Source organism: Prunus mume, linkage group LG4 (assembly GCF_029339155.1).
Source record: "Prunus mume cultivar Tortuosa linkage group LG4, ASM2933915v1, whole genome shotgun sequence".
NCBI lineage: Eukaryota > Viridiplantae > Streptophyta > Magnoliopsida > Rosales > Rosaceae > Prunus > Prunus mume.
In genome coordinates, this window is record NC_142701.1 from 21,858,056 (window position 1) to 21,885,481 (window position 27,426).

At 35.6% G+C, this 27,426-nt stretch overlaps 5 protein-coding genes across 6 annotated transcripts; 1 reads left to right on the forward strand and 4 right to left on the reverse strand.

Annotated features, from left to right (window-relative positions):
• Positions 1–374: 374 nt before the first annotated feature.
• Positions 375–1,506, reverse strand: LOC103329495 (transcription factor MYB15-like). Its single transcript, XM_008231972.2, has 3 exons — positions 1,345–1,506; positions 1,119–1,248; positions 375–988 (listed from the first exon to the last, which is right to left on the reverse strand). Exons 1-3 carry the CDS (start codon positions 1,475–1,477, stop codon positions 493–495), a joined length of 759 nt encoding a protein of 252 aa, XP_008230194.2. The 5' UTR covers positions 1,478–1,506; the 3' UTR covers positions 375–492.
• A 4,143-nt stretch (positions 1,507–5,649) lies between these two features.
• LOC103329496 (uncharacterized) lies at positions 5,650–6,874 on the reverse strand. Its single transcript, XM_008231973.3, has 3 exons — positions 6,674–6,874; positions 6,422–6,551; positions 5,650–6,322 (listed from the first exon to the last, which is right to left on the reverse strand). Exons 1-3 carry the CDS (start codon positions 6,804–6,806, stop codon positions 5,743–5,745), a joined length of 843 nt encoding a protein of 280 aa, XP_008230195.2. The 5' UTR covers positions 6,807–6,874; the 3' UTR covers positions 5,650–5,742.
• A 6,101-nt stretch (positions 6,875–12,975) lies between these two features.
• Positions 12,976–14,400, forward strand: LOC103329494 (uncharacterized). The gene is made up of 2 exons (XM_008231971.2): positions 12,976–13,491; positions 13,598–14,400. Exons 1-2 carry the CDS (start codon positions 13,237–13,239, stop codon positions 14,168–14,170), a joined length of 828 nt encoding a protein of 275 aa, XP_008230193.2. The 5' UTR covers positions 12,976–13,236; the 3' UTR covers positions 14,171–14,400.
• Positions 14,401–15,894: 1,494 nt separating this feature from the next.
• Positions 15,895–20,250, reverse strand: LOC103329493 (uncharacterized). Of its 2 annotated transcripts, XM_008231970.3 has the most exons (5): positions 19,961–20,250; positions 17,724–19,720; positions 17,068–17,169; positions 16,805–16,982; positions 15,895–16,301 (listed from the first exon to the last, which is right to left on the reverse strand). In XM_008231970.3, the coding sequence occupies exons 2-5, from the start codon at positions 19,703–19,705 to the stop codon at positions 16,110–16,112; spliced, it is 2,454 nt and encodes an 817-aa protein (XP_008230192.3). In that variant the 5' UTR covers positions 19,706–19,720; positions 19,961–20,250; the 3' UTR covers positions 15,895–16,109. The 2 variants fall into 2 exon arrangements, with proteins under 2 accessions (XP_008230192.3, XP_088905806.1); XM_089049680.1 differs by having other exon boundaries at positions 17,724–20,072.
• Positions 20,251–20,413: 163 nt separating this feature from the next.
• On the reverse strand, positions 20,414–23,426 carry LOC103329492 (G-type lectin S-receptor-like serine/threonine-protein kinase At2g19130). Its single transcript, XM_008231968.3, has one exon. The coding sequence runs from the start codon at positions 23,125–23,127 to the stop codon at positions 20,596–20,598; it is 2,532 nt and encodes an 843-aa protein (XP_008230190.2). The 5' UTR covers positions 23,128–23,426; the 3' UTR covers positions 20,414–20,595.
• Between the last annotated feature and the right edge of the window lie 4,000 nt (positions 23,427–27,426).

Below are 27,426 nucleotides of genomic sequence, written 5' to 3' on the forward strand. Positions count from 1 at the left end.
AGTCTAAGTTTGATCTACTAATTTCTGTCTGTTATTCCTTGATCTACTAAAACATTCTTTATAATTTCTCCACTCCATGTTAAATTTCAGAAAAATGGACGAGCGGCCCACTACCAGCAGCACCGATATTGTCCCCAACTTAATCACTTACATAAACCAATAGATGTAAATTTTGATAACAAAAAGCCGAATGATATTAGTAATGAAACCAAACATTATATATTGTATTTTATTTAGACCATGCATGACCGGACTAGCTAGCAGCAGCCATGTCTGTTTCTCACTCATCAGAACAATCAACTTTTATTCATGCAAGTGCAAGTAATTTTTATCTACTTGTGATCAGAAGGTTAAGCTTAATAACAAGCCCAAAATTCGAAGCGTTTTTAGTGTTGGCAAAGAAATTTTATTGCATGATCTACATTTATACTCAAAGTGCTGAGAATTTTCATTCCACAAGCGCTAATTATGCATTTGCATTGTTACCCTAATTTAATCAATATTCTCTTGCCATGTTGGCATCACCTGGTTGAACAAATCCATGTCCCCCATATCATAGAACGTTAAGGATGGTGATGATAAAACTTCCTCCTCCCTCATGTAGTTATCTGGATAGTTACTTTGGACATACAATTGAAATGGTTCGGTCCAAAAATCTCCACTCGATTCATTAAACCAACTCGTAGTAGTAGATGCAGATGCCTGATTGGAGCTCAGGGAGGAGGAGTCACTGGAAAATGTTTCGGGGGACAAGGGAGAGCTCTCCAAAATTTGGTGAACAGAAGCATCAAATTTTGGACCACTTTGAGCTCCTAATTCTGTGTTTTGGCTAGTTACAGTTGGGGAAGACTCGTGCTTACAAGGCTGCTCTTTGGCTAATTGAGATGATGTTGGATTTTGCTTTGCGAGCTTTTTAAAGCGGGTGTTCCAATGATTTTTGATTTCATTGTCTGTTCTTCCAGGCAATTTTGCTGCAATCATTGACCATCTGCGAAGGACAAAAATTCATACGACTTTACTCATAAGCCCTTTAATTTATGTTCCAATAGATTATAGCTAGTGGCTTTGAAAGTCATGAACTGAAGAGGAAATATATATCTAATAATACATGGCCATACTTATTTCCAAATTCTTGATGCAATTTGAGGATCAAATCGTCTTCTTGTTGAGTGTAATTTCCCCGTTTTACACCCGGTCGAAGGTAGTTGGTCCATCTCAGTCTGCAACTTTTGCCACACCTAGATATACCTGTGATCATACGCAAAACCAGGCTGCAATTATATGTTGCTTTATGTGTTTCAAAACAATATTGGAATTCAGAAAACTATCTGCAAACTTACTCACCGGCAAATTTGGGAAGCGAACGCCAGTTCACATGGCCATGTTCTTCAATATAGACTCTTAACGTGTCGTCTTCTTCAGGACTCCATGCCCCTTTCTTCAGTCCACTTTTGTCATAGAAGGGGGCTCTTACCATCTCTCTCTCTCTCTCTCTCTCTCTCTCAAGTCAAGTTTGTTTTAGGTGATCAAAATGACACTCTGGCAGTATTTATACACTCCAAAATCAAAATGGCCCATGCTTATCAACATTCCAGGGATTGATGATGTGAGCAAATTTTCCAACTTAATAATTGAGTTGCGTCACTTTTACTGTGATGGTAAATTAAAGAAAGAAAAAACCAACGGCTTCGATTCGAAGATGCATCTTTTGACATAATATGCATGCGTATTTTAAGAGTGAAGGGCGGCCCTATATATAAATAAATATAGAAGATGCAGTGAAAATGTTTTCAATTGATTATAAAAATAATAGGATCATGTTCAGAGTGGACGCAAAGTGTCACATGAAATGCGAAGGAAGAGCCAATTCAATAGGAAAAGTGCAGCACTACGATTTGGGCACATATATTTATTTGTTTATTTTCTCCAACTTCATTATTACAAGTGCTTTTCTTGGTGGTTGCCTAGAATCATAATAATTATTTTTTTTCCATTCTTATGGAGACTGTTGATTTCATCATGGATACATCTGCGTCATGACTCATGACAGATTGGTCATGGGAAGACCGACTATGACCAAGCCTTAGAAAGTAAAATCACGATTTTCTGAAATTGTTATACGTAAGTTTATAAAATGCCTGGTTAAAATTTACTTTGAAAAGTCGGTCTCAAGTAAATTAGGTTAGATAAAGAATCTATCTATAAAGATGACGCTCAAATAAGTGGATCTTTCAGTTGAAATTCTTTGACCATTTAGTTCGCAGAAATGATTTGATGTAAAATCATGAGTGTGCATTTGTTTGCATTATAAACCACAAACACGTTTTGAGATATATACTAGTAGTGACTGAAAAAGTAACCAAGAAATACCACTTTATTTCATTTATCATGTTTGGTTTGTATATGAATGAAAAACAAATTTTTTTTTTTCAATTTTCCAATTAAATTCTTGTTAGAAATATGAAATAAATAAAGTACAAAATATAATATCAACCTTCTTTGTTGTTGGATAAAATTATAGTTTTAAATTGTTAATAGGGACAAATTGATCATGAAAAGCATGCATTTAATGTTGGTCTTGGTTTTCCATAGGAAGGGAAAATAAAATCCAAAGGAAATGGAGGTTTTCATCTTCCCCATCTTCTCCCATGTGCTATAAAACCATTTCCTATGTATAACCAATTTCAAATGATTATCAATCACAAAAATTCAAATAATTTCCCAATCTCAAGTTTCGTTTCACACTATATATATATATATATATAGAGCACATACAAAGGTTTCATGGATGATGGATCCATGATATGATAGGCACATGGGGAGCATCTTATCTTGTCCCTTGTAAATGTTTCCATAATTAACTAATTAATTGATTAACCATGGAAGGTGAAATAAATAACTCATAAAATATTAATTTGAGGAAGATGACATCACATGTTGTGATGTTTTGATGAGATGATGCTTCCATGAAAGGACTGTATACAAATATCGACAGCGAGTGACGTAGAAGAGGCGATGTCATCAATGGTTGGACCTAGAAACACTAATTACGTTATCAAAATTGTCTGTTTTGTTTAACGATCGTTAATTTAATTTATAAAAAATTAGAACGTTTGTTTCTCCGAAAAGATGACGTGGTTTCATTTCACACTTATATTTTATTTGACTTGAAATTTGAATTACTCGGTTTGAATTGAAGCACGTGTAGCACAGGTCAATGGAAATTTGTTGTTCTGCCATGGCTCATAAGAATTCTTTATATAAGAAGGGTTTATGTTGGTAGATATTATTTTACAATGTAATTTCGTACTTAAAACAAAATAAATAAATGACTCTGGTTAATACGTTTTTATGCTTACTAATTTATTACTCCTTTTTTCTTTTTGGGTCAGTCTTTGATTCCTTTTTCTTTCGATTAGTCTTTAATCGCTTTTTCTTTTTTAGTTGGACTAACATATCGAGTTTTCTATAAACTTCTTTTATTCATATCCACAAATAGAAGCTACATGGGTGGAATCATGAATTTTTTTTATGGGTAGGCTAGTTAAATTTTTTAGCTTAAACTCTAATAAATTTTTTTTCATTGACTAATTTTCATTAAACTTTATTATAACACAAATACATATTAAATATAATAAAAATATACATATTATCAAAATGAATGTGTGCTCAACAAATATAGTTCAAAGTGTTTCTATTCAAGTTGTGGCCAACGATTATTGAGAGAATTGGATTTTTGGTTATTGAAAATAAATAATTAAGTTTCATATATACATATTAGTTGTACCACACAAGAAGAATAGAATTAGGTTAACATATTATTCCGTTTTTGAAACCCTTATATCATTATTTACTGCCTCAAGGAATTTTATTGTAATGTTAAAGAGGATTGGAAAAAACAAACAAACAAACAAACAAAGATTGCTAAGCAATTAGGAGGAGAGGATTAGCTCAAAGCAAAGGGCGGTAGACTTGGAGGCCATATGAATCACGTGGATTATATAACATGAAAAGTGATTAAATCATGTTATTAAAAAATAATCAATTATGGCTGCTACATATAATGTTAAAACTATTACTATTCTCAGTCAAACTAATCTTTTCCTCCCTCATAAATTGATAATGACTATGCCATCGATTGGTGATAGGATACGACAAGTGTTTGTCAAGGTAATCTACATATACGACAAGTCGCATATACAACAGCGCACTGAAAGCAAAACGCTATTATTAACAATTAACCATTAACTATTAACGGAGGACTTGAGAGGATAAAACTCTGGACCCCAACCAAACCAATTCTCCAATGTGGAAAAGCCCTAATCATAAGAAATAATATTTTCCTTAATTTTATCATTTTTATTTGGGCACACACACAATATGTACTAAATTATGTTCATGTCATGTTAATTTTATCTTGAATTAGATCTAGTACATGCACAAGTACAACTGTGTATGTTTAGATTCGAGTGGTATTTCTTTTTCTTGATTGGTTACATATTATATTCACTAACATTTTGATTGGTGGTAGATTTTCTCCATTTGATTGGAGGAGGTATCTTATGGTAGTATAGCTTCATTATGTGTGGATTTTCTCATTGTAAATATCCTTATAATTTGTTTTTATAATTTGTTTTAAAAAAAAAAAAGCAAAACACATAATAACAATAAATAAATAATCATTTGAATTATAATTAATTGGGACAAATTAAATAATAATTAGCCAATTAATGGCTCTAAGAGTCCTTGGCTTAATCAACAATAATAATACTTAATTAGGCCAATAGAGTTGCTCATCGTCTAGTATGATTTTCCCTATATATATAAGTGAGATTTGTATTTGGTTGAGCAACACATGATATTATTTGGGATGTTTTCATTGTACTCTTTCTTGATTTATTAATGTGATGCTAGTTTTCTTTATTAAAAACATTTCTTTATTATATGGGATGTGTTGATTGCACTCTCTCCTTCCATCCGTCTTCTTTCTTTCTTTCTTCCTAATAGAATCATCCCATCATACGAACAAACCGGATTACCTCTCCCCATACTTTTAGATCTACTATTAATTGGTGCTTTGGATTTAGGGGTGTTTAGGAGACATCGTGACCATATGTGTTGATAGAAGTTGAACGAGATTTGCTTTTCCACTTGTAGGTATTCTCTATCCCCCAACTCCTAAACTGGTAGAGAGTTCTATCTCTCATATGATCTTCTTACAACATCGAATGCAATGGCTTTATGGATCATCTTATGTTTTTCAGCTTCTAGTAAGCTGAGTCTTCAAAATGTAAAATTATTTTTTGCTCATTGTCTAGCAATATTTATGTTTATTGTTTGCAAGAGCCCTTTGTGGGGCTATATTCTTGTAATGCCTTTTTATTAATGAAATTACTGAGAATATACCCCAAAAAAAAAAAAATTGATGTGAAGGTCGGTTAATTATCTGTGCGACTAACTCTTAAAATCTCATAGGATATTATCATATACGGAACTCTTAGCTTTACACACCCTAACATCAAAGGAATGTTACTGTTTGATTTATATTATGAACTATACTTTATATTTTATTTTCAGGAAATTTAAATAAATAAATAATATATATATATATATATATATATGATTTGAGATATTTAAACAAGAAAAACGTAATAAAATGCATGCATTTCCATTCCAAAAGACCTCCAAGCATAAAATTTGAAATTAGAAAAGCTGATTTCATGTTGTCTGTTACAAGAAATCTCAATAAAACGGTGGATAGAAAAACTCGGAATCCATGGAGAGAGTCGAAAGCCCACATGGGATGTAGGAGGTATCAGCCAAAAATGGCTCGGTCCAGAAATCATCGCCGAACTGAACATCTGCAAATGCTTCCATGGAACTAATAACATTGTCCTCTTCCCCATAATTAACCCAATTATCATTATTCACGCTGCTTAAAACAACCGCGGCATTGTCTGCTGTCAAGGACGAGACTTCACTCGACGAGGGTTGCGGCGACGACAGTTGGAAGATATTATCAAGATGATCATGATCAGTTTGGGGCACTTGAAGATGATGATCAGCTGTTTCATCTGCATTTGGTAAAATTGTAGCATTCTCAGTTAGCTGATCGACGGCTAGCTCTACAAGGCCTGAGCAATTGGGTGTTTCTTGATCATCAGTTTGTGTGACTGATGATGATGATAATGATGATGATGATGATGATGAAGATGATGGGTTGTAGTGTTTATTGTTCATGCGTTTCTTGAGGTTTGTGTGCCAGTGATTTTTTATCTCATTGTCTGTTCTTCCTGGTAGCTGGGCCGCTATAGCTGACCATCTGCAAATTACAAGAAAAAAACCATGAGATTTCATGTGATCTTCTTGGCCATATGATATCAGACAAAGAAGCATAAATTTATTAACACTAATTACATACCTATTGCCCAACTGCTGGTGTAATTTGATGATAGTTTCTTCTTCTTCTTGACTGTAGTTTCCTCTCTTGATGTTTGGCCTCAAATAATTCATCCACCGCAGTCTGCAGCTCTTCCCACACCTTGACAGACCTAATCTCAAAGTAAAACCAAATTAATTAGGCTAAGAATTAATCAATTAATGATTGAGGAACTTTAAAACTCAATTAGAAGTTCATGATTATCATCCACTTAATAATTCATGTCTCTCTCACCTGCAAACCTGGGAAGCTGGCGCCAATTCCAGCAGCCGTACCTAGTGACATAAGCTATGAGCTTCCTGTCTTCCTCCGGTGTCCATGTACCTTTCTTCATCCCATTCTCATCACGGCAAGGAGTTCTAACCATTTTTCCTAGTTGTTCTCTTTGTGAAGTTTGAGTGGAGAAGAGAGTACTTTGTTTTCAGGTCCTGCCGGAAGTTGAACTCTCACTTATTTATATCGTCCCCAAAAACGTGTTGCACACAATAAAGTATTGATAATAAATGTGTATTTTTTTTCTGGTTTTGGGACCCACAATCCCATTCGTTTCACTTAAACAAAGTGGTCATTGCTTCAACATGGGCCCCCTACCCTACTACGAGAGAAGATTCTCCAATCCATTTTTATTTTTATTTATTTTAAATGTGTAAAGACTGACTTGACTCTACATAATTTTATTTGTCTAGTAATTATAAAGTAAATAGACACGAGTGCATATAGCCAGCTTCAAGGAAACAGGCCCTGCTTCCGATGCTCGCCAGCAGCTTCCTTCGTACTATAACATGCACATCACACCATGTGTGATATGCACCAGAAAACGCTTCTCATGGAGCCGTGAATTAAATTACTTCTAGTCAACTCATATAATTTTGGCAACCTATGTACGAATTGTGTGGCCAAGGATGGCGCCAGTAAAGCAATAATAATTTTGGACAAAATAGAGAAAGAAAACCGGCCATAAATTCTTGACAAAGAATATCGTGATTCGTAGCCAAAGAAATCCATTAGTTATTAATAGTACATATTCACACATCAATTTCAGTTAGCAGAGTGATGCGAGGCGTGGCTAAAAAAGTCAATTCATAGCACAGATTCACACATCAGTTTCAATTAACAGAGTGATGCTAAGTGTGTTCAAGTTAGAATTGTAAGATTGGGGACCGAAATAGAAAATAATTGAAAAGAAATTTTCCAGAAAGTTCACAAGAATCATTGTTACATATGCATATATATATATATATATTAAGTAAGTAAAAATAAAATAAAATAAAATATACAAATTTATAAATAAACTCAATCCTAGACATGTATTTATAAAAAAACCCAAATACTATTTAAACATAAAAACACACCCAAAATCAACCCCAAAGTCAACTTTTTGGGTGTGTTTATAAATGAGTTTTGAGTGTGTGTAATAATGGATTTTGAGTGTGTTTATATGTTTAAATAGTGCTTGGATTTTTTTATAATTTCAACTCCCATTTTGGGTGTTTTAGTGAAACTCCGTATATGTTATGTCAAATCAGATTAGACAAGATCCACTAAATTTATCTCCTATTAATTAGTGTCTGCAACATTTCTTGACGATGGAAGCAACTTAGTATTAAAGTATACGCAACATGTATGTGGCAATAAGGACAGAGATTTAATTAGTAGTAGCTTGAAGATGGAAGCAACTTAGTACTAGTAAGAGGTTTCACACCACATGTGAAATGGATTTGTTTTCCTGTTCGTACGTGGGGTTTGAATCACGTTTGGGTCCACTCCACATACGCATACTTGAAGGTCAATGAAGAACCTTTCTCTCTCAAGAAATGAGATGGAACCAACACCAAGCTTTCCTCTTTATATTGTGGGACGACTAGGACTAATTACAGGGAGTGGGACCCCCTTTTTTTAATTACATATACTTATGTGGTCCTCACTCGTAATTTTCTTTTGGTCGAAACTCCTCACTCGTAATTAAGGTCTCGAGAAATGTAGGAGATTAATTAAGATGATGAGATGAGGTCCTCTTAATTATTTTCTTAATTGATTTTTAGTACAATTAATTAATTTGTACCTAAGACTCCTGTTGAGAATGTTGTCCCACCTTCCTATGAAACCTTTTACGAACGGTCAGAGAAATTCTCCATGTTTAAAGTTGGTCAAGCATATTCAAGCATATTCAACTTTATTGTAAACTTCAAAACAATTTCACTGACTTTAAATCCAAATATGGCAATAATATTTTATTTTTTGAAATATCTAAGAGCATCATCAGTGGGAGTGTGTATTTTCGGAGGTGTAAAGCCACTTTTACATTCTCTTTACAATTCCGGAGGGTGTAAATTTGTTTTTTGCTCTAATAGGAAACGATGTATGTATTTTTTTGTTTTTGTTTTTTTTGTGCTTTTACTTTTTAAAATTAATTTTGTATGTGTTAGATTTATTTTATTTTTCCAAATAAATGGACCTAAAAAAATTTAAATTTGAAGAACATATGACTTTACCTACAAACTAACATAAAAATATCTAGGTATAAATTTATAATTTATTTTAAACATTTTAAGGTATTTTTTTCCTAATATTTTAGACCGTTGGAAGTGCAATGCAAATTGCATGAAATCTGGGCCTTCCATTTTGAATTCCAATCCATCTCACCCATTCATCATAGAGCTGTTGGGAATTGCAATGCACCACTTGGTGTGCTGACATCAAGCGGGGCCTCAACATAATTTTGTATGGCGTCTGAAGAGTGATTCCAACATTATCTTTCCCTTTTTCTCCTATGGGTCCGGCCTACAAAGGATATAAAAAAAGATGCACATGTGTATCTAATTTTGCCTCTCCACGGCTGTGATGCATTTTAAATTTATACTTACCTTAAAAGGTAGAACCAAGACGATAAAATTTTATCATATCAATAGAAAAAAGGCATACCTAGGAGACATACTATAAATGGATCCATCCCAATAGTAATATGACATACATGAACTAGCCAAAAAACTGAAATGATATAGAGAGAATCACTAATCTTCGAAATTTTTTTCATTTCGTACAAATTAAAGGAGAGCAAAAGAGAGAGAGAGAGAGAGAGAAGGATGTCCGAATACTAGCCTCTATCTTTCGAGACTTTTCTAAGTACTAAAGAGCGTTTATTTTCAATATTTTTAGAGTTTTATCTTATGGCAAAATACTAACACAAAAAAACAAGTTCATAACAAGTACGACCTGAAGCATTTTGTCGTTTTCTTTTTGTGGAGACAAGAATTCAAGGAGCCTAGTCGATTGTTTTTGTATGTATTGAGTAAATTTTTAATGGTGTCGTCTCTTTAACTCGCTTTCTAGAACTAGGCAGGCCCACATTACGTGGCAGTCGTGAGTCATCAGGCTTGAATTTCATGCATGTATACAAGATATAAAGCATATTTGCCTCGTTTACTTTCCTAATTCCATGTAAGAAGATAGAAAGTGTGTTGACTTTGAATTCAAAGTCAAGTTTTCATGTGCTCTCAAGATTGTTGAGCACTCTTTGTTTGTTTCTCACTTCTCATGTTCTCACTCTGTCCCCTTCCCATTTGATCCTGACAGTATCGTCGGCACTACCCAATACACCTAAACCTTTATTAACAAACACAACTTATTTTGTTGTTCTGTTCACATAGATATATATATTTATCTACATCAACTTGGCAGCTTCTTTGAAGGTAAGGAATAAAAGTTAAATTGTATAACGTTGTGTACTTAAATTCCCACACACGTACGCGTTGCTAATGGAATAGTTCAAATTCAAAGTCCAACAACATATATATTTTATGTTGCTAAAAAAAAAATTAACACTTGGCGTATGCAAGCAAGATGACCGCATATTACGATATCATGGACGGTCGAGAGTCACATTTTATTCGTTCGACTATGGTCTCCAAAATTTTAGGGCCCACCATGTGCCAATACCATTCGTATAGTCAAAGTCTAATTAATTTGAGATGTCAAGTTAATTTTCTGAAACAAAACAAAATTTCCAAGCCACAAAAAAAGAAGAAGGGAAATTTAACATCTAAATAGAAGGCTGATGTTGAGATTTTCCCAATAAATTAGCCCTAGCATCTTTGTAAAAATTAAATTAATACTACATGTGTATGTTTGTGTGTAAGACTCACCTACGAAGCAGAGACTTCGTCTCCTACCTCATACATTACATGATTGCATCTGCTGCTACCAAACCATTTTCTCCAGAGAGATCTTTTTCCCTTTTGGTATTTAAAGCTTGGAGCAAGTTCAACCCCAAAATACCAAGTTGGTTCGTTTAATTATTTATTGTTTTCTTTTGTTATTGGACTAAGTCACAGTCAAGCTTTAAGTTATTTTTTCCCCAGAGGAATTCCGCAGATGATCAGACTTGACTGAAATACTTGATTTTTTTTTTAATTAAAAAAAACGACTTCAGTAATTTGAGAGCTGCAAGATTTTAATGTGCTTAATTAAACTCACTCGTTTTATTATATAATATTGATATTGTGCGCGTTTCTGGGGAAGTTCATCCCAACTGTTTAAATTCTTATGAACCCTAGTCAATGCTGCTGGAGTCTAGTTTTGAACCAAGTCCTTTTTTATTTTTAAAAAAAAACATAAGTGTTTTGTGTTTCTTTCTATTTTTCTATTGTGGGTCAAAGAGAGCATTTTGTACTTGGATTATTTTTCTATCCATAAAATCCCATTAACATAATTTTCTAGTCAGTTGGGTTGGGTCAAGAAATGCTTGTATGGCCTCTGGGATCCAAAATCCATAGGATGATATTTCTACACCTTTCATCCCAAGGATCTTTCATGGGTTTGTTTCCTTTTTTTTTGGGGCCTTTGGTCTCAACCCAAACTTAATTTTGATTGAGTTAGAACTTCAAACCCAAACCCCAACTTAGTTAATTTATCATCAAATCAGAGATGTTTCACCAAGTTCATGATTCTTTTTTTCTTTTTTTAATATAAAAAAACAAAAGAAAGTTTACAACAAATATCCTCGTCAGATCATTTTTTGAATACAAGCGATCTCTAAACTACAACTGAAAAGGGTGTGGAATTTCTCACACACACTACCATGGATGTTAGGGGGCTCAAATCGTTAAGATCATTTTTCACTAAGTGAGACTCCTTTGACTCGTTAGATTATTATTATTATTTTTTTTGAGATGAAGAAAATGGTGGCAAAATGTGCAACCACTCCGAGCTAGGATTGTTTATGGTAAAGCTCTCCCAGAGGTGTTTTTCACAAGCTGAGTTTACTTCGTCGGATCTTTTGATGTGCGTAAAATATGCATTATGAATATTTATTCATTGTCCCTTTGAATCTATTGATGCTCACGTACTCACCAAACTTGTAAAAATCATGCTTGTACCTAATCTACTCCTACAAAAACTTACCGTAATATACAAGACATTTGATACAGGTGCATTATGTCCAACTTTTCCCATTTACGTATACTTGTAGATTCTCAATATAGAAGTAGTCTGCACCAATTGAAATACAAAGAGAAAAAAGTATGAAAATATTGGCATGTCCTTTAGCTGTTGTTGTTGTTGTAGCTTTCCTTTGTCTTGTGACATATGCCACACGCCAACCCAAATTTTGTTTGTTTTCTTTTTTGGGTCAAATCACAACCTACAGATTCATATTCAGACATAGTCGTATAAGGACCAGGCATTTTCAAAAATAAAAAGGAAAATTATTTAAAGATTAATTCAATGAAGGGGTTCGATGTTTTCTAAATAAGCAAAATGATTCATACAATGTCAAGATCAATGTCGAGACTAGAAAATTTATTCAATAATTCTTAATTGCACATTCATGGATTCTACTAGTGTTCAAAGACAATGAAACTTGTCAAACTCGCATTAATTTGCCCCACCTAATGAACTCGTGGAAAAAGTTAGCATTCGAATTTAATGGACGGTCATTGCATCCCACTATCTCCCAAGGCCTCAAATCTCAACCACATCAACTAACTCATTATAACCCATTAATCCACTTCACAACAAAAACAAATAGGAATTATAACCCTAAACCTATCTCGTGCAAAAAAAATTCTTACCAATAAAGCTTTGAGTTGAGGAATCCTCAAATAAGTTTATTTGATGGATGTCCTTGTGGAGCCTATTCATATTGTATTTTCATAATCCGAATTTTCTATTTTTAAAGTATTCATTTAAAGATTATCTCTATAAAAAATTGTGTTTTCTTAAATTACCAGAATTGTCATTTTTGTCGATCACAATTAAATATCTTGGGGATTGTGCTAATTTTTTACAAAAATGATCTTTGAATGAAGACTTAATTGCGTTGTGTAATTACCTATAGCCATAAGAAACCAACTAAAAGCACCAAAACAAAACTTTAAAATCTTGGATCGCTATGTAGCTTATAAAATCATTACACGACTAAAAAGTTTGAACTTTTTTGGATGACTTTAGCAACAGTGTTTGATAAATGAACTCCAGATGTTTCAATTTGGACAGGAGAGAGAAAACAAGATAAGCATAAAAGATCCCCCCTCGTATATAACTCCCATAATCCCGACTTCCAACCGAGCACTTGTTGTTTTGTAAGTGAAAAACAGGAAACCATGCCGGCCTTGAACACCCAAAACACCAAAATAAACACAGAAGAAGAAGAGTGCGTCTGTTTCTTTTCTTGCTCTTTCCTCGTTTTGACCAAACATTTAATAACACACTTACCATATCCATCATATGTAACCTTCAAACCCCATTAATTAGTGTCTTAACACGAAGCCCGTTTTTTCCTTTTAAGTTTTGCAGACATAATGAAAAACGTTCCAAAACCAAAACCCAAGTTTCTGCACTGTTTCCGACCGGTCGTGGACATGGACATGGTGCTCGAGTCGAAAGGTGTAAGGATTGTTGAGAAGAAGGAGAACAAGAACAAGAACTCTTTGTCGACTAAAACCATGTCTTTGGACAGAGGGTGCTCTGTCAAGTCAGAGAACACGAAAATGCCTCCTCCTCCAAACCGAACGTTTTCTCGGGCGATCAAAGCCGTTGTGTTTGAAACAATTCTGGTCAGTGATCTTAAAGCCTCAATCTTTGACAGATATGGATATCTGGGTTGGTTTTGTTTCTGATTTATAACGAAGTTTTTTATATTTATATTCGTTATTTTTACAGGCCAAGAGAGCTCGTGATCGAAAAGGTTACAGGCGAGACTCGTTTGGATCAAAAAGTTTTTCGGTGAAAAGTGAAGCACCTCTGAATTTGGGCAGCGATGAATTGATGAAGGTTGAAGAAACCAAACCCAATTTGGAGACGTTGCATTCTTCTTCTCCTAGTTCATTATCACCATCATCAATATCACGTTCAAGTTCGATTTCAGAATCCAAAAGATTGCCCAAAAATTTATCACACTCAACGAAACAGAGCAAAAAAAACCAACAAGACCCTGCAGTGAAATCAAGGAACACGCAAATGAGTTCCTCTGATTTCAACTCCGGGGTATATTTTCTTCTCATAAGCCTTGCGATCACGGTGTTTTGGGGCAGGGTCTTTGCAATCCTTGTCGCATCAACTTGGCTCTACTTTTTTCCAGGGCGTTATAATGCAAGTAATGTGAAGCCGGAAAACGTGAGAAAGTGGTCGGAGGCAGAGTGCAGAGACAACAACAAGAAGGTCATAATGGAAGGGTTGATTGAAAGGAAGAACCACCACAGCCACAGAGAAAACAGAGCGGCATTAAATTTTTGACGTGAAAATTCTCTGTTTCGTGTTTGCTTTTGCTTCTCTGCTTGGAAAGGACAGCAGCAGTGAGTTTATTGTGTAGGTGCCTTGTGGCAAAATAGAGGAAGAAAAAAAAAAACAGAACATTCTGTATCTACATTTACTTCTCTGTTTTGTCGGTTTCTCATGTTTTATGTAGTTAACAATGTATTATACTAGCCATGCCACAGAAAATTGCGAGTGGCCATTTTGTGGTTGATTGTGTATTTCTATATATAGTATCAATCTGGGATCATTGTTTAGGCAAATTTGAGAATCATCATCCTTTGCATACAGAGAAACACTTGTGTGTAACATGAATAACACTATTTTGCTAATCTCGGGCAATTACGATATGCCAAACGAAAAAATTATCACGAGTGATATACCATAATTAGCCGAGAATAAGAAAATAGTGTTATTACCGTTTCACATATAAGATTTGGCTCACCATCAAATGATGTTCATCATGTTAGTGGTATTGACAATGATGATTTGAGCAGTAAAATCTTATAAGAACTGGTACATAAACTGCAAATGATGTTGATGTGCCTTTTTTGAAAAATTAAATATCCTTTTCTAATTTCTCACCATTGTTTATTGAGGAGGTTCCAAGGCATCTCCCTCCCAGGAAGAATCAAGCTGAGTTTAGATATCAATGCACTATCTGTTTTTGTTTATTTGGTTGGCGCTCAGCAGAACTTAGGCACCTTCGGCAGCATTTAACACATGGTTAATTACATGTCGTTGTTTTACTGTTTTCTCCAGTTTGTCTTAATTACCTTTAAATATTTAGGTAATTTTAACTTTACCTATACATGTACATTTCTATCTCCTCCTCTAGGCTTTATAGCCAGGCCCGGACTTAAACCACGCAACTGATCTCATCAATAATATCGAAAGATCTCGAATTTTAATAGCATTTAAGGGTGGCAAACGATTCTTTACTAACCCTACCAAGATCCAGAAAGATGGTTGGATTTTGGAGGCTTGGTGTCTATATAATTCAATGGGTGTCTGCCACGTGGATTACTGGTAGTTGAAGTAATCGTTACCTGTGATTGTTAAAGTAAAAAACTATCAACAAGGTAAAAGTTTTGGACGGTAGGGTGCAAGGCAATGTTTGAGCTTTCAAGTTTCTGCACTTGCCTTCTTTCCTGAATTAAACCAAAATTACAAGAAAAAAGATTGTCTTTTGGTCTTTTTCTGTACTTTAATTAATAAAAGATCAAGTGGCAAGGCAGGGATTATTTAAGGATTTCTATCCCTACATGTAAAAGGAAGATCAGAAAGAAAGGGACAGAGTGCTGTGCTTTATCATGTTTATTGCAAAAGCTGGAGAAAAGGGTTAGGCCATTCACTTAAAAGAATACCCCAAAATCACATATATACTCTGTCTCTGCCGTCTGGCAGTTTTCTTAACCCTAGACCTCCACCAATACAAGTCGTAAGAGATGACTGGAATCCAACCGTCTAATGAATACAATCCAACAACCGAGATTAGAAATATATAACCAATTTTTAACTTAAATACTTATTGGAGAATCTCCCTAACTACAAACCACAAAAAGAGGGCACAATGACAATACTGATATGGAAAGGCATCCAACTATACTTTTGCAGCCGTGGATTTCACATGTTTCTTGAGATTTAGTTAAAACTTGGTATAAAAAGTAGGCGATGGAGATAAGTCCTCCCGTGGCACTTGGACACTTTATATGGAACTATATGAATAAAGATGATAAAAGGAACATAGCTAATCAATTTCAATTGCTACAGAAAGTTTTCCTGTTATCTACAAAATTAAGACAGAAGTACTGAGGAGTACAATGTTCCTTCTCCTTTTACCCTATGTTTTACCCTTTACAATGGGGGCAAACCCAAATTCACAAAAGCCAGTAAGAAAAATGGTCTTATTTGTATGTAACTATTTATAATGTGTTTTTCGAGAATTGAAGAACTCATAATCTGGATGCCTGTTGAACACCATGACTTTATCCTTGAAAACGCAACCTCTGCCAAAACGTATTGCATTTGCCTCCAATGTTCTGAGCCTTTCTTTGAGAATTTCTGCACTGTTGGAAGCTGTAGGTATTTTGGGATCAAACCAGCCTTCACCCTACAACAGAAAAAAAAAAATATATATATATATATATATTGTGACAAATTGTGTCAATACCAAATAAGTTTTCCTAAGTGAAAATCTCTCACAATTATCATTCTTCAAAGGATTACAGCAAGAAAGTTCTACACATTGGCTTTGATGCTGAAAAAAAAGCAGTTGAGTTCTGAAGTATAGTCTACTTTGGGTCCCTAACTCAATTTTTTTAATGCAAGAGTGAAGAGACCAGGCATGAAAACTTATTTATTCTGTAACTGCTAGGCCTCATACTAGGACTTGCTCAGACTTGATTGTAAATTTCTAAATATCCCAGTAATATGGCAAAACTCTTAAAATTATTGTCACAGCTAACCATCCTATAGGGTTGCCACACTTCCAAACTGTCACGGAGCATAGCTTTATGTACTGTTCACCGTATCATGTTGCTCATCACTCTCACATATTAAAGTGATACTGAAAAAAATACAGAACATTAAAGATAAAGAGTGTTGATTTCTTACCCGTGCGTTGTAGCTTTGCAATCCTAACACAGGGGAGAGAATCCGACTTGTGTGTTCATTGGAAGCATCAGTTGGAAAAGGTCTCTGTGCAAAATGTCCAAGTGAGTGGTAGGTCAAGAATGATGCACGGAAGTTTCGTTCTGGAATTCGATATATAGGATACCAGGCCACCGAAAACCTGAAATCCACATTAACCCAACTTTCTTCAAATGCTCAAATTAGTCATCAAAACAGAAATATGAGTTAGAAAAATTGATTCTCACCAAGAGGCAGGATGTAAATCATGCAAATTCAGACAATCTAGTTTTGATGGGTCACCAAATATGTGATGATTAGAAGTTCCAACACCAATTAGCTCCACAATTCTGCAGTCAATTAGGAAATCAGGTATAAATAACCTGGACATTTTATCTCAAAAAAAAAAAAAAAAAGAAGATTAACATACAAATTAAGAGAAGTGGGGAATATACAGAATTTCAAACATGAAATTAAATCAGCACTCAAAAGTGTACTAAATCCAACACATTTGGAGTTCTTTGTGTGCATACTTCATTGCCAAGCTTCTAATCTTGACCAAATTATAGGTTATCAGGTCATTTCTCACAGCCTAAGAAACTCTTTCTTCTTTGTTGTTTCAAATATAGATCAATCATATTGCATAATTATTTTATACTTTAAATGTAAAAGGAATCCCATTTCTATATATCTACTTGGAAGTTGTGATATAGTCTCCCTCAGTCTCAGGTCAATAACAAGGTTCCAGAGTAAATTGGCATAAGTGTAGACAGAAAGTGAAAAGCTAGAGAAGTAAATGAATGTCGTTAGCATCAATCCAATTTTGATTACTGTCTGCAAGATGAATGGAACAATATAAGAAAAAAAGACAACATATCTTGTCATAAGAGTTGCAAGAACATACTTATTGTAGAAAGGCTTTCGCTGATGTGGCTGCTCAGATTCAAAAAATTCAAATATGAGCTTACAATCAGGTGACCAATTAAAAGAACCAACAGGCTCCTTGACCGAATCAAAGTTCTCTGTCCCTGCCTGAAGATAGTTCAGCTCTGCTGCTTCTGCAGAATATGTGGAATTTAATGTTTTGGAACCAGGGTCGTTGGACCGAAACAGTTGAACAGCAGAAAGGGAAGGAGCAAAGTGGGCATGGAATGACACTGAATCATTGAGGTTTCTAGAATCATCTGCCTTCACATCCAATCCATAATTCCCTGGTTTCTCATACCAGTTCCAAACAGTGCGAAGTGATAAGTTTGGTATCTGGTGCTTGCATAGGAAACTATGAGACAGCTGATCGTCCAAACAAACAGAACATTTTTTATGTTCGTATGAAGAAGCAATAACAGGAGCAGCGCAGTGGATGAATCTTTCAAACTCTGCAAGTGGACACCCCATTGTAAGGTGAACAACCTCAGATGCTAATTGCATTCTGTAAGAAGCATTTAGAGCTTCCACTGCCATTTGTGAACCAATTAGGAACTCAATGGTGTCCTTTGGTCTTATACCATTTGCTTCATAACCATTACTTTCAATTTTCTGATCTTCTACTTCTGCAGTGGACTTATGAAATGTTGGGTGCTCATAATAAGAAGAAGGCAATTGATGGCTAGATATTGAGTTTGTGCCTTTAGTTTCAGAAAATGTATCAGATGAAGGAGAAGGAATTGAACTTCCCTCTGGATGGATATTACCCAACCCCTTGCTTAAAACTGGTAGGTCAAGATTTGAAGCATTGCAAGTAGCAGCAGAGCAAATCCCCTCCATTGGCCTGGACTCTTTTGTACCAACAGGTTTCCACTTCTTAGAACTTGCTCCAGTAGTAACATCTTTCCTAAACTTATGATCACTATGATATCCAAACTCTGAGTATTGTCTACCATCCAAAGGAGAATATAAACACCTACCCGAATTATGTTCCATGATTGGAATCTTCATGAATTTATGTGGTTGACTGCCATTTATCACACTTTGAGTAGATATTTTAGAATACACAAAGGATGAGTTCAAACAGAGTTTATATCCATGACTTGCAACATGATGATCATTGTAAAACATTCTTTTGGCTGTATCTCTATTCTTGTAATAGTGCATGCCAAAAGGAACCTGTGAAAATTCTTTTTGATATGAAACAAACTTATCATGCAACCCAAAGAAGTTTGCTCTACAATTTCCAAGTCCTTTTTTCCCATTGCAATTCAACCTCTGTTGAGAAGCAACCCATTGTGGTGCTTCACCCAATACTCTCCGGGGCATTCTCCTATAAGCACCACTGTTGTGTCCAGAAAAAACCAATGCATTAGCTTCCAAACTATTACCATGTTCAACCCAGACACTATTCTCTACAGCTGGATATCTGTAACTTGGTTGTTCCTTGACCCAGTGCCTTTGTTGATCCCTAGCAGTACGCTGCCTCTTCTGCCACTTCTTTACAAAAAAATTATTTTCTTTTCCATCGTGGGCGCAGGATCTGCCACTACCAGTCTTGTTATCTTCACAAACACTGCCATTAGAATCTTCAAGTTCGACCTTGCTGCATTGAAGTACAGCAGAGGGTTGGCTGGCCTGAAGATCCTCAAGAAAACTATCATTTCTTAATTCATCAGACCCATGGTTGCTCATCTTTGAACAGTTATTAGAATTCTGAATACCAACTGATGAACAGTTCTGGGTATGATCAGGAAACCCATCACGGGAGCAGATGGGAAGTTTCTTGTCACCATCACATGGGAGATCAGACTTCTTAGCTAACTTCCCTTTCTTCTTATTCCATTTCTTCTTCTTCTTCTTCTTCTTCTCATAAATCTTTCCATCTGGATTATCCGTACATAAAGATATAGGATTGGGTTCAAAATTTTCCCCTTTTTGGTTCATCGCCTTTCCGTTCATATTCTTTAGACGAATCTAATCACACACCAAGAGGGCACACAAAAGAAAAAGAAGGGTTCATTCCATCCTTAAGAAACTTGAAGATAGCAATTCAATCTCATCCAAAGAAACCCTAACATACCCAATTTTTATGTGGTCTGTAAAATTCATATAGGGAGAAACACAACAAGAGCCACAGAAGATTGAAGGAAAACTATTTTCTGTCGATTATATTTGTAATGAAAAAGAAAATCACAATAGTTGCAGAGAGAGTACCTGGGAGAGAAAGCAGAAGGCGCGTAATGAGAATGAATTTGAAAAGCAAAAATTAGTTGGGTTCTTTCTTGGGGTTTAACGGTTGATTAAGGTTTTAAGCACCGGTTGTCTTATGGTGTGATGTTCATGGGTTTGGTTTTGTATGTTTGCCATCTGTTTGGTACGCTGTCGTTTTTGCTCTATCCATTTTATGTAGATGAATAAAGAATGATGACACAATCTTGCAGTTCTTTTATCAAACTTCCTTAATTTTTCTCTAATCTCTTTCATGAAGGGCAACCTTCAAATATTTAATCTCACTAAATAAGAGCATATCTCAAGAGTGAAAAACTCTCATTTTGATTACATTTTAGTCTAGCCATTAAATCGTCTATTTATATGGTTCAATTAAAACTCACTCAACGATGGTTCAATTATAGTTTTCGGTCCAATTTTCATTTGTGCAAATGAAGGTTTTCAAATAGAAACAGAAATTTTATCTCCAAAGACTTTGTTCTGAAGCAAGGCTCTTGGAGTATATATATAAACAATAATACAATTATCCTACCAAATCAAAAGAAGCTATATAAAAATATATAATACATATGACAATTACTTAGAAGGCTCAAACCAAATGACCAAATGGAAAAGGCACATCAAGTGTTTATTGGATGCTCTTCTTCAGATCTCTTGGAGATCGTTGAAGATGTGGTGCTCTTGGTCTGAGAGGAAGCTGTTGAATTGTTATTGCTCCTTTGATGTGAACTCTGGCTTGAGGATGACTCAGTGAAGAAGATTATGTGCTCCTGGTCGTCTCCAAGGACATGGAGAGACCTTGGTATTGGTGGCAAGTTGACATCTGAAACTCCCTCAAGGATTTGCACCACCTGGCCCATTGATGGCCTATGAGCCTCATCATCTTGAACACACCAGCAAGCAACTCTACAAATCCTTGTGAGCTCTTGTACATCAGCATTTCCATCTAGCCTGAGGTCTAATAGGCTCAGCACATCAGTTTCTGCAGTGCTTATCTGCTTAGCAGCCCAACTTGGGAAGAATCTAACTTTGCCATCTTCAGATTGCTCAGAGTTTCGTCGTCCCGACACGAATTCAAACAGCATCATTCCATAGCTGTAAACATCAGCTTTCACTGTTATTGCCACTCCTGAAATCCACTCTGGTGCAAGATAGCCTCTTGTGCCTCTCATGGTTGTCAGGACCCTGCTGAACTCTCTTCCAACAAGCTTTGCAAGGCCAAAGTCTGCCACTTTTGGACCAAGTTCAGTATCTAAAAGAATGTTTTCTGGCTTTATGTCACAATGTATGATGCAATCTCTGCATTTCTCATGAAGATAAGCCAACCCTCTTGCTGTCCCCAGAGCAATTTGGTACCTTGTTTTCCAATCCAAAACATTTGGACGCATATCATGGAAAAGGTGAGAATCCAATGATCCATTCGGCATGTAATCATAGACCAACATCCTTTTTGTACCTTCAGAGCAGAACCCGCGAAGCCGGACAAGATTGACATGTTGAATAGTCCCAATTGTGCTCACTTCAGTTCTGAATTGCTTCTCTCCTTGGCTGACACTTTCAAGCTTCTTTACTGCTATGACAGATGAATCAGGCAGGGTCCCTTTGAAAACAGAACCAAAGCCTCCTCCCCCCAATTTTTCTGAGAAGTTCTTTGTTGCATCTTGCAGATCTCTGTACCCAAAGGCCACCAATGAACCCTCTACTGCTTTTCCCATTCCAGTCACTCTCTTCCTTTGTCTCAAGATTACAACCACAATAAGGCCTAAGAGAATTGCTATTCCAGCAGCTGAGCCTGCCACAACACCAACAATCAATCCCTTATTGCTTTTAGGACTCTTAAACTCGGAAGCTGCAAGTCTGAGGTACAAAGTTATTCCCTGACTATCACTTGAGGTGAGTTGTTGCAGATTGAAGAGTTCTCCGATCCAAATTGAACATCCACTGCTATTATAAGCATAAGCGGTGCAAGAGCAATTATTTAAGCAGATTGATTCACATCCCGCAAAAGTCTCAACCTTCACAGACTGCTCATTTGCAGGCGATGACATCGTAGCCATTTTCAGAAACTGGTCTTGCTTCCCGTCAGCACTAGTAGCATTCTCACAATGCAGAGGGGTTTTTCTTTTACACCCACCAGAATAAGCCTGCAAATTCCAATCCCTCTGCAACTTTGGCTCAAAACCTGTCAAACAATTACAGGAGACCGGGCTTACCTCGTTGCAACTGCCGAATGCCCCGCATAAATCATAAACTTCACATTGCTTTCTTGGTTGGTTCCAAAACAAATTCCACTGGCTGGAAATCTCCAACCATGTGAGTTGCTGAATCTGCCCTGAGGTATGCATCACGAATCGAGATATTGTCTTGGGATTATAAAGAGAATAGGTGAAATAACTTTCGTTTTTGTTTGTAACATAGCTGAAATTGTAGATATAGTTAAGCCTCATCTCAGGAACCCAGCTGAAAATACGTGACTTTTCATCCCATGCTCCACTGCTCCAATACTGTCTAGACCTATTCCAAAATATGAGATATGCATTACTTCCATTGGGGTCAAGCTCAAGAGTGAAAAGACCTGGTGCAGGATCCTCTGAACTCTTCCATGAAGTGAGAATTAAGGTTTGATTGGTGACAGTGTTGAATCCAATTCTAGCTCCTGGTAGCCATGTATGAGCTGGATGATCAAAGCTTTGCCACAAAGGCTCTGATGTACTAGCATTTGACCCATCAGCTCTTAAGACAAGGTTTCCATTATCTAAAAGAACTGCTTGTGCAGAACCTGAGGTGGTGGCGGAGGTTAAATTTGTGGACCAAATTGGAGTGTTGGACTCATTAAAGAGAACTAGATTACCATCTGAGATCCTCAAGACTGAAGAAAATCTATCAGAAACTGGTGTTTCCCTATTTGCCACCCAAACTATGGTCTCCAAAGATACTAGTTGTTTAGAGTACCACATGCCTATGTAGTAGTTTGAAGAATTACCTGGTTTGAAGAAACCCAGCTCAAAAACCTTTCCCGCAGAGACAATTTTTTGATCACCAGAGAGAGATTGGTTTGGAGCGATGGTGTCAGCTGAAAGGCAAACATGGGTTTTGAGATGTAAGCATAAACAAAGCAAAAGCACCAAACTTTGTTTGGTTTTGGCATCCATGGCTGCACAAAACCAATTTGCAGACTAGTTCTAGATACTGTATTGCACCAAGAACTTAAACTTTAAAGAAAGGGGAGAGAGAGAGAGAGAGAGAGAGAGAGAGAGAAGTTGAATTTTCTATTATACCCCATGGTTTTGGTCATTTAGTGGAGATTGGACTTGGACAGCTGTGCGGCAAAGTCGTGCCCATTTGTGGCAAAAAGTCAATGATAAACTCTTCTGTCTGCAAGTAAAATTTTGTCACCTTTGGAGAAACTGAGGTCATGTGGTCAACCAACCATGCAGTAAGATTGGACCACAAAACTATGTATGAACAGAGTTTGACGCAATTTGTAGCTTTGTCGTCAGCCGCAATAGACCAAGTCAATCAATTTGCGTTACAACTGTTTCATTATTATGGTAATATAGAAATGAGCCGCGCCTGACTTACGTTTGAGCAAATTTATATTCCTTCTTCAACGGTCAACAAGAATTCAGTCATGACCAATTCTACTATCCACCCATCAACAGATGAACAAAAAGTTTGAAACTCGGACCCATTGGCCAGATTTTCCTTTTGTTTTGCCGTGTTGAAAAGGCTACACAAATCACTTTCTTTGCTAGATCTGTGCTTTGTTGCTGTTTTTTTTTTTTTAAATTTATTTTATTTGGGTAGTGGTTGTAATAATTTGTATCCTTTCCGGGCAGAGGCAAATATTTTTCGAACCAATGTAACTTGTGGCTGGCGGTTCATCATATAGAAAATCATCACTGGTTGGGTTCATACGGAAGCAATCTCAGCCGTTCATTTCATCTGTTTTTTTGTGATAAATGTTGAAACCAACCTTAGTACTTGAAGGGAAAAGTACAATAATAAAGACTCATTCATCGCAGCCCTGCTTGTTGCTAGGTTCTATCTTGACCTCTGGTCAAGCTTTTTTAGCTAGTTGGCAGAAATATAGTGGCAGAAAAATAAATATAAGGAGAGCGCAAATTGTACTCCACCACTACTAACTTGTGCAGTATTGCAGGAGCATGGGAGGTTTAATTAATAATCTTTGATGGGTCTTTGGGGGCCTCAATGTCTCTTGCAATTTGTATATATGAATGATTAATTTGGGATATTTATTAACAAACATGCAGCATAAATATAAGGGGAATGCTAGCAAATCACTCAATTGTTCTTTGGCAAAGTTGTTGATTTCATTTATTTGTTCGTTCTTATGTGCAGGAAAATCGTTTGAAATAATATTTTCCCCAGATCTGTTACGGATGCAGTGGTGGGTGTGGTCGCGACGGCGTTCCATTAGATGGTGGTGGTAGGGTTCGTCTAGGCTTATGAGTTGTTTTAGGGTTTATGTTGGCTTTGTTGGCTTTGTTTGGGTTTATGGTTAATTGCGGTGATGTGGGCTAGTAGTTTTAGTGCGGCTTTTGTCCGCGTTCGTTGTGTTTTTAGCATGTTAGTTTGTTGCCCTCTTGAGATTGACATTTTAGATGTCTTGTTAACATATTTGATTGTACCATTGAAGTTTATCTAATGAAGTTTCTATTTGATTATTAAAAATTAAAAAATTAAAAAAATATAATATAATATATATAAAAAAACTCTTCTCTTTTAGTCATTATCCATTTTCCTAATGACATGTGTCACTTTATTTACACTTAGAACAATATCATTAATACTTGAGACAATCTAGCTTTTGTTTCCCTAATTTACTCTTACTAAATGTATTGACTTTTATGTTTCTTTCAATTAATCCATTTTTTTTTTTACAACTTTCTTATCATCTTGTTAAAAATTAAATAAGAAAAAAAAAAGTCAGATTTTTTATTTAAAAAAAATCAGCAAGAAACAACCTAAAAATTAGTTCCAAATGGGGAAAATGGATGAGATGGTAAAAACAATTCTTGAAACACCTACATCATTCCAGTGAATTCAACATCAACATGCATCCAAGACTCAGGCATTTTCATACATGTTTGTTTCGCTGCGAATTTGCATTTGAATAATACTAGTTTTACCACATTTTCATACCACATGATGTGGCAGCTGATGTGTACATATCACATCATGTAAAATACTAGTTTATGTTTTTTTAATTTTATTTATTAAAATACACTTCATTCATTTAATTGATGTGACAAATGATATGAATATGTCACATTATGCGGTATAGAAATGTAGTAAGTGTAGCATTACTCTTTGCATTTTTCACCACACACGTGGTTCTACATCAATATATGATACATCACTTTTAAATTAATCTTTTAACAACTTAATAAGAAAATTGTAAAAAAAGAAAAAGAAAAAGGATTTATTGAAGAAAACATGAAAGTCAATATTTAAGGGGTCCTATATTTAATAAGGGTAAGTTTGGAAAACAAAAGTTAGTTTGTCTCAAGTATTAATGACATTATTTTTAAGTGTAAAGAAAATGACACATGTCATTAAGAAAATGGAGAAAATCCAAAAGAGAAGATTAGAGAGAAAGTTGCTATCATTTCCCTAAATATAAATCAACCATACTGATGATGATGATGTGACAAATCATATAAATTTTCATGTTACCTTCCCAAAATTTAATTTATTTTTTTGTTGTCAAAGTTTGGAAGGGTGAATGAAAGGTGTCATTGGGATTCCAACATATGATTACTGATATGCACGCAAATGCTCTTAGTATTGAACTACTGACATGTTGGCATCTTCTCAAAAAATTATCGAACATAAAATTTGAGATGATATTTGGTGCCTCAAGCCACGGAAAAGCTATAGTGACGAGTTTAGAGTGAGCAACTTATTTGAGGGTTCAATCTTACTATCAACAAATGTGAGAAAATCAATAAATTTAAACATTTTAAATAGTTTGTTGGTGGAATTGAACTTCTTAAGCCAGCCTCCTAGCTATATTTCCATGTTGTTTGGACTTGCCATTTTAAGTTGTCTCATCTCATGTTGTTGCCAACAAGCTTTGTAAACTTTTAAGTATAGATCTGGGTTATTGAGTCATGGTATTATTCAGAACCAAAAAAAAAGGTCATGGTATTATTGTCTCAGGACTTCTCTGTTAGAAGATTTGCCAGGGCTATATAGAAGCAGCTATTTCTTATTATTGGGCCACATGCCCCATAACACCAAAAACTGCTAAAATATGAAAACTATGAGAGAATATTTGTTTGTGAGAATTTTCTGTGTATTCTTCTCCTTGTAGGAGGTCATATTTATAATACAATGAAACCTGAATGAGCAAGTAAATAATAAATTCCTAAATCTATTTACAGTAGGAAATTAGGAATTAAAGTAAATCAATTACAATTATAATAGAAATTCTTGGTGTGTAAGGAAAGTAAGCCAATATCCACAAGTCACGCCAACACTCTCCCTCACATTGGTGCATAGATGTCGCCAATCCCCAACTGGTCCAGTGAATTGTGGAATGTTTTACTGGAAATCACCTTTGTCAAAATATCCGCCAATTGATCCTCGGATTTCACAAATGGAAACTGAAACACTTTAGCCTCAAGCTTCTGTTTGATGAAGTGTCGATCCACCTCAACATGTTTAGTACAATCATGTTGAACCGGATTTTGTGCAATGACTGTAGTAGCCTTGTTGTCACAAAAGAGATTCATTGTGGATGTTTATACCCAAGTTCAATAAGCAACTTTCTTAACTAAAGAAGTTCACAAATCCCTTTAGTCATGCCTTTGAACTCGGCTTCTGCATCGGATAAAGCTACTACATTCTGTTTGTTACTCCTCCATGTCACCAAATTACCTCCCACGAATGTGAAGTAACCTGATGTGGATTTTCTATCTGTTACATTATCTGCCCAATCTGCATCTGAATAACCATCAATATTTAGATGACCATGCTTTGAGAACATAAGTCCTTTTCTAGGTGTAGACTTCAAATATCTAAGTATCCGAAGAACTGCATTCATGTGGTCTTCACTTGCAGAGTGCATAAATTGACTGACAACGCTCACCACATAAGCAATGTCTGGTCGAGTATGTGACAAATAGATCAATCTTCCCACTAACCTTTGGTATCTTTCTTTGTTAGTTGGAACTTGATCCGGATATTCTCCAAGATGATGATTCTGAATAATTGGAGTGTCCACAGGTTTGCAATCTAGCATTCCTGTGTCTGTTAACAAGTCCAAGACATATTTCCTTTGAGAGAGAAATATGCCTTGCTGCGATCGAGCTACCTCAATTCCCAAGAAATACTTGAGTCCACCTAGATCCTTCATCTCAAACTCCGTAGTCAAATAGTCTTGTAGCTGTGATATTTCTTGTTTATCATTCCCAGTAATAATC

Bases quoted from the DNA above. Each gene is read 5' to 3' on its own strand.
- LOC103329495 (XM_008231972.2), bottom strand. From the start codon at position 1,477: ATGGTAAGAGCCCCCTTCTATGACAAAAGTGGACTGAAGAAAGGGGCA. The intron at 1,249-1,344 runs GTGAGTAAGTTT...GTATGATCACAG, and splicing joins TTCGCTTCCCAAATTTGCCG to GTATATCTAGGTGTGGCAAA. The intron at 989-1,118 runs GTATGGCCATGT...TGTCCTTCGCAG, and splicing joins CATCAAGAATTTGGAAATAA to ATGGTCAATGATTGCAGCAA.
- LOC103329496 (XM_008231973.3), bottom strand. From the start codon at position 6,806: ATGGTTAGAACTCCTTGCCGTGATGAGAATGGGATGAAGAAAGGTACA. The intron at 6,552-6,673 runs GTGAGAGAGACA...CTTTGAGATTAG, and splicing joins CCAGCTTCCCAGGTTTGCAG to GTCTGTCAAGGTGTGGGAAG. The intron at 6,323-6,421 runs GTATGTAATTAG...TGTAATTTGCAG, and splicing joins CACCAGCAGTTGGGCAATAG to ATGGTCAGCTATAGCGGCCC.
- LOC103329494 (XM_008231971.2), top strand. From the start codon at position 13,237: ATGAAAAACGTTCCAAAACCAAAACCCAAGTTTCTGCACTGTTTCCGA. The intron at 13,492-13,597 runs GTCAGTGATCTT...TTATTTTTACAG, and splicing joins TTGTGTTTGAAACAATTCTG to GCCAAGAGAGCTCGTGATCG.
- LOC103329493 (XM_008231970.3), bottom strand. From the start codon at position 19,705: ATGAACGGAAAGGCGATGAACCAAAAAGGGGAAAATTTTGAACCCAAT. The intron at 17,170-17,723 runs GTATGTTCTTGC...AATTGACTGCAG, and splicing joins CGAAAGCCTTTCTACAATAA to AATTGTGGAGCTAATTGGTG. The intron at 16,983-17,067 runs GTGAGAATCAAT...TGTGGATTTCAG, and splicing joins GATTTACATCCTGCCTCTTG to GTTTTCGGTGGCCTGGTATC.
- LOC103329492 (XM_008231968.3), bottom strand. From the start codon at position 23,127: ATGGATGCCAAAACCAAACAAAGTTTGGTGCTTTTGCTTTGTTTATGC.